Here is a 9226-nt window from a genome sequence, read left to right as displayed (position 1 = left end):
GCCTTCACCGCCTTAGCATACACTACTAGTTACGATCAAAGAAAACTCTACCGCACTTCAGATTTGAACCCGCGAACACTGACTTGGCAGTCGCTGCCCTTGCCTACCCGATTACTCAGGCGCAAATTGCAACATTGCAGCCAACGGCTTCAAACTCATCAGAAACGCTAGAAGACATTGCACGCATGTTGGCATTGAAAACGAGGCAAATCGGTCGGAGGACACGGCCACAGTAAAATGTAATCTGAAATCAACTCCATTTCCGCTTTTTGTTCCTTACATATAAACCAAAACAGACACAACGATAAAACTTGCATTTATATTCTATTGATAGTCCTACACCGCCTGTACAAAGAAGGAAAAAATCGGCCACGCCTATGCAAACTTTTAGGTTATCAAATTTTAAATTTTCACTTTTTTGATCTTTTCTGCTTCTTACTCGTAAGACAAGACTATTGAATATTATTTGTGTTGATTCTAAATTAATAAATATGGGTGAACCTCATAGCGTTGGTGGATTCGTTATTTCTTGGCAGTATAATGGATTAAATAATAAATAGAAGGACTTGGAGACTGGAATGCTACAAGCTAAGTGTGTTAATCCCAAATTAAACATTGCGGACGTCACGACGAATAACGCTAGTGGGTACAAAAAATTCGGTTGCGACCGAGTACAATTTTTTTTCTTGTCTTTAATATGCTCGTAAGTTACGGTTGGTAATTTGAGAATGTTTACGTTAAGGCTTTGGATACCTTTTTTTTCGTAGTTTTTGATTTCCGTTTGCATGCAATGAGAGACAGATATTTATTAATTATTATAATTGCGTTAATTAATAATAATTAATGTGCATTAATTTTAATGATAATTAAAAATAAAATATCATTTTTCAATTAAATGTAACTAAAAGTTTAAGAATTTATTGCCATTATTATATAAAAACTAAAATTAAAATCATTAATAACACAAATACATAATTAAAAGAAAAAAACTTAAATAAAAATTTAAAATAATTTATCGTAAATCGTTTAAATGGATTTTATTATAAGATGCGTCAAGCCTTAAAGGTGTGCATCGCCTTATTCCTGCTCTAATTCGAGCCGAGATTGTTGGCAAGCCAAAAAACTGAGGTTAGAGAAATGCCACTTCGTTCGTTCGCTATACATTGCTCAAATTGGTGCAAAACTATATATTGGTGAATGTGCGACAACTTGAATGTAAAAATCAATTTTAATGAAAGCGAGATAGGGAGAAAGGGAGAGAGAGAGAGAGAGAGAGAGAGAGAGAGAGAGAGAGAGAGAGATTGATTGATTGAATGTAAGAAAAGAAAACTGATTGTAACTTAACTCTTTGGAGCCGTTTGCTTTCACCAAAAATTGCTTCTTTTCCTTAGACCGTAACCACAAAATTTTATTGTAAAAAAAATGGATACGAGTAAATACTCAAACAAGTCTTGCCATACAATTTGTTTTAAATTTTATTTATTTCACTGGGGAATAAGGTCTTTGTATCCTAAACAAAAGATGAGTATTACTTTTTGAGGTAAAACTTACGGTTAAATGGTTTCTACGGTTTGCATGTGCTCATAAACACATGCTTAATGATTATAGGTAACGGGATAGTGCAGGTATCAGTGTAGATGTCGAAAAAGGACCCAGTAAGAATTTTGCTCTAAGAGCACAATTAAACTTAATTTGCATGCAAATATTTAACAAACCATGTTTTCATGTCATGGAAATCACTTAGTTTGGAATAATCCAAAATGTAATTTTTAGGTATTATTCGTTCACTTATTTCGATCGGTCATGACAAAGATCACAATCCTCTTTATTCGCTATATATATTTTTGTGTATCGCAAAATTGAAAGAGAAAGTGAGACTACACAGCTCGCCATATCCCTACTTATTCACTAGACGTTCATGTCATTTGTCTACTCAGTTGAAAGTGATTTCGTTTTTAAAATAAGCCAGACGTCCAAATAACTAAGCAATTAATATTCGGCCGCGACCAAATCTCTTTTATACCCTTCATCGTTATTCTGTTTAACATATGTCTACTTAAAAAGCTCTTTTATTTGACACCCATCACAACGGCATTGTGGAGAAAATCTCAATCCACCACGTCGTGATGCCCGCGATATTTAATTGTTATTGCTAGAACATCCAATGCAATTAAATAGATTGTAACGCAGCATAATACTTCTCCATGTAGCAGATAAGCATTATCTGCGTAACTTACACAACACTTCCATTTCATATTTTTACACGGTCCACTGTAAGATGGTGGAATACTCATTTTGTTTTTTTTTTTATAACGTATGTAACATCCAAGGTGTTCCAGAGATTACAGAATCTGTCTGTGTTCTTGCTCACTGTGAAATTCTAAATTGATTTACCCATGTCTGTCCGTCTGTGTGTCGATATGGTGTTTGTGGTTGGCCCTCTCCTTATCGCAAAAATGAAGATATCGACGTCAATAATGTTTTATGCCTATTTATCTTAACGCAACGTACACACAATGTGTAAAACTATTTTGAACATTCCTTAAGTGAAGATATATTAGCTGCCTAAAAACAAGTTAAATCTAAAGAGGATTTGATAGAGACCGGAATTAATTTTTTATAATAATACCAGTGATGTGGGTATCAAATAAAAAAACTTAGGAAGTAGAATGCGATGGGTATGCGAGATTCGGCCCTCGCCGAATACCACTTTCTTACTTGTTATTCACCAATCACCAATGTCCCCATTTTTCGGTGGTAGATATAAAAAGCTGTAATTTAATTTGAATTTTCTTGCCGTTATGCAATTTTACCCAAAAAAAAAAACATTCAATTAAAGAATCGACAGATATATACATATACATAAAATTCGTGTGATAATTCTATTTACGGCGTATTCTATAATTGATAAATTTTAATTGTCCGGTGGCCGATTATTACGAAACTTTTACAAATGAAAAATTTCGCGGTATTTATGGAATGCACGCAAATGTGCAAAAAGCAAAAAAATTATTGTTTTGAAACAAAAAGTTCAATTTTGATATTAAACAAGAGAATGAATTATTTGCGATTCAAGACGAACTTCGGATACCCATTCTAGACTCAAATTCTTTGGAGAAATATATTTTTACTTGTGATTTTGTTATGACCAATGAAGTGGTAGGTATGGTTGAACGGTGTCACCTAATGGTAATATTTATATTGAATATATTCAAAAAAGGCTTAATAAACCTTAATCGGTTCACATTTTTTATCGCTTTTTTTTCTTAATTATATCTATGCTTGTTGCAGATAGACCAGGAGAGTCAAAGGTAGGATATAACCAATTTTCCAAGCTTATTGATCTGTTGCATAACTTTATGAATAAATCGCCCATGTCCGCCCATCTGACGTGCAGGATAAAAGTATGAACATGCTTTCAACTTATGTATACTGGACCACTACAATGAAATATAATAATTTATGGTAATTACGCGCCAGTGTGCGAGGAGGAAGGACTTTGCTTTTTAATACTATTTTTTTTTTCTCAACTCCTTTCAACATTAAACGTGCATCCCAGAAGTTGTAATAGCATAAGTCATGCAAAACACTTATTTATTGAAAGCTGCTGTAGTAATATTGACGTAGATTTGATACTGCGATTACTGCTTCATACGTGCTGACTTAGAAAGAATTCCCTTATGGATATTAGTGATGAACCAAATGTGTGCAATACGCATCGTTTTCATAAAGTTGGGCATTTCTCTCTCCAACTTATAGAGCCGTTTATATAATAACACAATTCAAAGCATTTTCTAATTATGTTTGATAACTAAATTAATTAAACTAGAAAGAAGTGAACTTAAAACTTTTACAAAACTACGAAGGTAAGTGATTGCATGAGTTAGATGAATAATATAAAGTTAAATGTTCGTCTTACCATTAAAGATAAGCTTTTAATAATCTCGCATTTGACATATGCAAGCGTCTGTAATGTCAACTTCACTATGTTTGCTAAATACAATAAAACATTTCCCAATTTCTATTTTTTTGACACTTCGGTGTAGGATTTACACATAGAGGCGCGATCTTACAGAACTCACGCATTAACGCCACCGCTTCACAAACCGTGTAGCAATAGAGCCGTCCGTATACATAGCCTTAAAGCACTATGGATGCTCAAAGATGGATTGCCAAGTTGCAAATTAAGAATTATATTTACATACCACGATTTATTTATTTATGTGTGGTTTAAGTTACCATAGCCAACTGGAAAGACTGACTTACAAGACCTTCTGCGTTTTGTTCTTAGCGTCAAAAGCGTTTGATGAACGCAACAAAACATTTATCATGGATATTAAGTTACTTTTCAAAATTAATGAATGCGAATCTGTGCTTATTACATACATACCCTTATGTACTCGTCAGATGAAAGAGACTGCTGGACAGATAAACAAAATACTTCCTCATAGTAAAGAACTAGGACTAGCGGAAAGTTAGGCGCCTAACAAGCCTAGGAGGCCCGATATTAAACGAATACAATTTCACACAAAGTGATCATGTCATATGTTATATATAATGCAGGCAGTATTCTTAATTACAATGCGATCTCGAATCGGCTGACTATAGTGTTCTTACTACTTTTTATTTTTATTACGACGTCTTTTTATCCTACATCCGTTCTTGCACAAGCACATATACGTTTGTGCGGATTTACGCACAACATACAATAGGGCTTATAAAAGAGTTTTCTAAAATTTATTGGAAAATTAAAGGGCTGTTTTTATTGTCTTCCTAGTAGTTTCTTGATTTTCAGTTTTTTCAATTATAACACAATGATTGCCCTGATCATAATAACTACTCAATATAGTCACTCCCTCGATTTGTTTGACTAAATTTTGAAGCTCCTCTTTTTCGAAAACATGGTAGTAACGTAGGAAAGTGTCTGCATTCTTTTGAGTTTCTTTGGATTTTAGCTTCCAGGGCACTAGAACGTCTTGTTGCAAGAATTCAGTGCGATTCGTATGTATCGGCAATAGAACGGGTGATTGACTTGCTTTTTCTTCCAATTGCTTTAAAGTCTCTTGTCTTTGTTGGTCGGCGGTGGTCTTTTCCTTATTTAAAGCTTTATTTTGCCTTAGGTAACTTGATTTTTTATTATCATTGCTTTGATTTTTAGCCCAGACATAAATCAAAGCCTTTCCCGATGGTCTTAAGATTCGCAGCAGTTCTTGCAAACTTTTTAAACGTCTTTCTGCAGTAGACAAGTGATGTATAACAGCAATGCTAATACACCCATCTATGCTTCTGCTTCGTATAGGCAATTGAAGACAGTCACAACGTAAAATATTGTAGTGTAAACTTTTACACACTTGCAGCAAACCTTGACTACGATCACAACCGACATTTAAAATGTTTGAATTGCAATCTAAATATTTACCATTACCGCATCCTACATCAAGTAACACTGAACCCTGTGGAAAGCTATGAAGAAATTCCGTAACTTTCGGCCATGGAGTATGACGGGTTTCGTTGAAATGCTCTGCTATTTGCTCATAAACACTGTGCACATTAAATTCTTCAAGTTGTACAGCATTTTCTTGTTGTATGACTTCTTTCTTGTCTTTTATTATACCACTTTGTTTACTGTCACACAAAAGAGGAAAATCACAATTGCATGCACCTTTTCGCAGTTTTCTAAACGTTAATGAAATTCTTTGTTTTCTTTTCTTTACAGTAAGATTTCCCTTTGTCGTGGTTACAACGTCCATCAAACGAGGCGTTATACCGTGAGTCCAATTAAATCTTGATTCCCCCGACATTATTAACAACGAACGGCGTGGCAAGATAACAGACACTTTTTGCGCACCATTACGGAAATCCATGACTACATCGCTTTTTAAAGACAAAGATAGTATCGGATCCAAGAAAGCGCTGTGCGTATCAACATGCGGCGGTATGCCTTGGCCGGGCTCATAAGCATTTACCGTTAATTGGTCGGGTACGAGCCATTCAAAATTATAATGCTCCCGCTCATTCACTGTGGCCAGTTTGACCCATAACTTTGTGCATTCCTTGGGTATCTTTCGGTCTAAGGGATGCTTTACATCTACGATGTTTACGCCGTACAGAAATTCATAGCCAAAATGTTTAACCTTACGATGTTTCAGTGAATCATCAGTTACAGATTCCATATCAATAGCTTCTAAGATAGCAAGTTCATCTTCCTCACTAATGAAATCTTTAATTAATACCAAGCCTTTTGGCAAAGATTTTGACCACGTGTCAACTCCGAGAGCAGGTAATTGCTGAAAGTAACTCATATATATAACAGTTTCGTTTTGCCCAACATTGGCTCTGCCATGCATATTAGCAAATATTAACTCAGCATCTTCTTGACCCATGCACTCTAAAAAGCAATACGACTTGTTGGGTAACATTAGAAGTTTTGCAACTTTCCCGTATTGTTCGGCAGTAAGCAAAACTAGCTCCTCCGTGAGACCCGTCGCTAGGCCGGCGTTTAGTATCGCCAAGTATTTTGACGATTCTTCTTGCGCTTGGATGTGACACTCTTTTTGTATAATGGCTTCGCAGCGTCTTTGTTTTCTCTCCACTTTTCGCTTCTCATAAGAACGAGGCATTGCAAACTTATAAAAATTGATTGCCTAACCAAATTTTCTTTTTTTTTTTGTGGATGTTGAGTTAAGATGAACCAATTGTTTTGCCAATAAATTTGTGGCTTATATGTCCATGTTGCCTAAGAATAAAATTATTTTAAAAATTTTAGTTATTATCAGCTGGTTGCTAGTTTCCTTCTCCATCTCTTCAACAAATGCTACGGTACAAAAATATATTTAATACCGAATTTTACAACAATGAGTGTAGTGCAAGATATTTATATTTTATTCTTCACATTGTATCAGTACTAAGCACATATCTCAGTGAATTTTCTGTTGTTAATTTGCTGAATAACAGATGAAGAAGAGGCAGAACAACAGGTACAAAGTGTTGTGCTAAAATTTATAACAATCAGAAGAAAAAAAATATTATTGAATGCAGCAGAAAAAAAATATCTTTTTATACATTTTGTAAAAAGCCTTGTAAGCGTTACGGGGTTCGTTTTCCACACTATTTAAGCAAATGTTATTCTGTTAACACTTTGTGATTATTTAAATCTAGCAGAAAGCAGCAGCTGTGAAAATGTGGTAAAATTGAAGGTGTCTATAAAATTCTTCATGTTTTCAATATTTTTTTATTTTCAGCGATTCTGTGAAGGATATTCGCACAATTGTGGGAAATCTTCTGCCTTTAGAGCGCATTAACCAGAGTAATTGGGAAGCTGCCTTACACGATTTGAAAACTTTAAGAAATTTATGCGCTTGTGGCGCCGACTGCCAAATAGAAATTATTGGAGACAAAAACTTACAAGAATACCTAAGACTTCTACTATTTTCTGAGAAGGAACTGCACAGTAATAATGACTTTTACAAGCGTTTACAATTAATGGCATGGCAGTTAATGGCCAACAGCATAGTTAACAATAGAAAGAGTCAGGAACTTTTATGGCAGTTATATGGCGACTATATTCTTCAGCAATGCAGTAACAAAAGGCAGCCTTTAGATTCTAGCACTGATATACGTTTAATGATTATATATAATATCTTGAAATTATCATTACCCGACATAGTTTTAAGTAGAGGGAAGATCCTAAAAGCTTGTGTCGCCATATGGCAAAACATGATAGAACAAAAAAGTTCCTTACCTATTGAGTTCTTACATTTTATATTGGAAGATTTTTTAGTAACGGATGCACGGTCTACAGTAAGATTTTATTCTCAGCTGGATGTCGAAGACCGTCTATCTTTTTTAGATTATCTGCACAATTATCTGAAACAAGACAGTCCGAATGGTTTAGTTCACACTTTTCTCTTGCAAGATCTATCGAAGCAATTTAAAATGAAGTCCGATTGCTTACTACGAGTATCATCTATACAAGAGGTCGATAATATAAAACCTCAAGAAGTCTACAATCTACTGAAATGCATTGCCTCTGCTACTGGCTCGGAGAATTACGCAGAATTCTACAGTATCGATCATTCATTGTTTTTAAATATCAGCAGTTTATTAAGGGCACTGGCAACTCTTAGCAAAGAACGTTCAAATGATTTATATAAACCTCTTAACAAATTGGAAGAAGTGGCACCGTCTTCAAAGGTATCGCGTGAGTATCAATGCGAAATTACGTATGAATTGAAAACCTTGCTAGTGCGATGTATCGCGAATTTATTATACAAAAATTCAACCAATCAGACTTATTGCCGCGACACACAGTTAATGCCCGTTTTATTGGAATGCACTAATACGGATGCCCGTAATCCTTGTGAGTTAAAGAACGTCACATATTCCCTAATTTGAAAATTAATTGTATTTTGTTTTATAATTTTTTTAGTGATAAAAGAATGGAGTGTATTGGCTATACGTAACGCCTGCCTAGGTTGTCCTGAAATACAAGAAATCATAGCAAATTTAACGCAAAAGGGACCTGCATCAAATGATATTTTAAAAGAATTGAATTTAGAAATGGGCTCTTTAAGAATAAGTCCCGGAAAAGATTAATTAATAAAAGCTTATACACTTACTTCTGCTCGTACACATTAAAAAGGAAAATTTTATTTCTGTTCATAGTGTTATAGAAAAATATTTGTGGGAAATAAATCAAGTGAAAAGAGTGGGTTTTTTGCAAATTTAAAAAGAGGAAGTGGGGTGGAAAAAAGTTTAGCCTTTTATTGCAGATAACGATTGATACTTCCTTGGATGACAAAACAATTCCGCTAAATGAGAATAAGCGGTGGAAAAATACCTAAACAATTCTGCTAAATGAGAATTTGCTACCTCTTTTAAGCGGAATGATTTTGCGAAAGAATTTCTTAGAGTGTTCAAAAAGTTCGTATTTGTAATAAACCATTTCTTTGCATTAAACATTATTTGCATATTTGTTTTTAAAAAAAGAGAGGAATTCATTTCTAATTCAAATGCGTTGCGTGCGAACGCGCCAATTGTTGTACACGTATAAACTTTGGCACTTTGACTTAAGTCTTGGACAGTTGACATTATTGATCAGATCAGTTTTAAAACAAATGAAATTAAAGCATTGAGTTTAAGCTAAACTACTGCTGAAGATTTAAGAACGGTTTCATAATTTCGTGACATCTATTCCATTGATATAGTTTTTTTTTAAAGAGATTGA

The 9226-nt window shown here is 34.4% G+C and overlaps 2 protein-coding genes across 2 annotated transcripts; one reads left to right on the top strand and one right to left on the bottom strand.

The window, feature by feature from the left end:
- Positions 1-4748: 4748 nt before the first annotated feature.
- On the bottom strand, positions 4749-6755 carry LOC119636268 (alkylated DNA repair protein alkB homolog 8). The gene has a single exon (XM_038031568.1). The coding sequence runs from the start codon at positions 6618-6620 to the stop codon at positions 4749-4751; it is 1872 nt and encodes a 623-aa protein (XP_037887496.1). The 5' UTR covers positions 6621-6755.
- Positions 6756-6872: 117 nt separating this feature from the next.
- Positions 6873-8608, top strand: LOC119636648 (ataxin-10). Its single transcript, XM_038032141.1, has 3 exons — positions 6873-7184; positions 7242-8359; positions 8429-8608. Exons 1-3 carry the CDS (start codon positions 7180-7182, stop codon positions 8593-8595), a joined length of 1290 nt encoding a protein of 429 aa, XP_037888069.1. The 5' UTR covers positions 6873-7179; the 3' UTR covers positions 8596-8608.
- The last annotated feature ends 618 nt before the right edge of the window (positions 8609-9226 follow it).

The sequence above is a fragment of the Glossina fuscipes genome, unplaced genomic scaffold (genome assembly GCF_014805625.2).
Source record: "Glossina fuscipes isolate IAEA_lab_2018 unplaced genomic scaffold, Yale_Gfus_2 28, whole genome shotgun sequence".
In the NCBI taxonomy this organism is placed as follows: Eukaryota; Metazoa; Arthropoda; class Insecta; order Diptera; family Glossinidae; genus Glossina; species Glossina fuscipes.
Note: the sequence above shows the minus strand (reverse complement) of the source record. Positions and strands in the feature narration are given on the sequence as shown.

What these genes read in the sequence shown, in the direction of transcription:
- LOC119636268 (XM_038031568.1), bottom strand. Translation starts at nt 6,620, where the DNA reads ATGCCTCGTTCTTATGAGAAGCGAAAAGTGGAGAGAAAACAAAGACGC.
- LOC119636648 (XM_038032141.1), top strand. An exon ending in TACGGATGCCCGTAATCCTT is followed by an intron (nt 8,360 to 8,428) that starts GTGAGTTAAAGA and finishes TAATTTTTTTAG; the next exon opens with TGATAAAAGAATGGAGTGTA.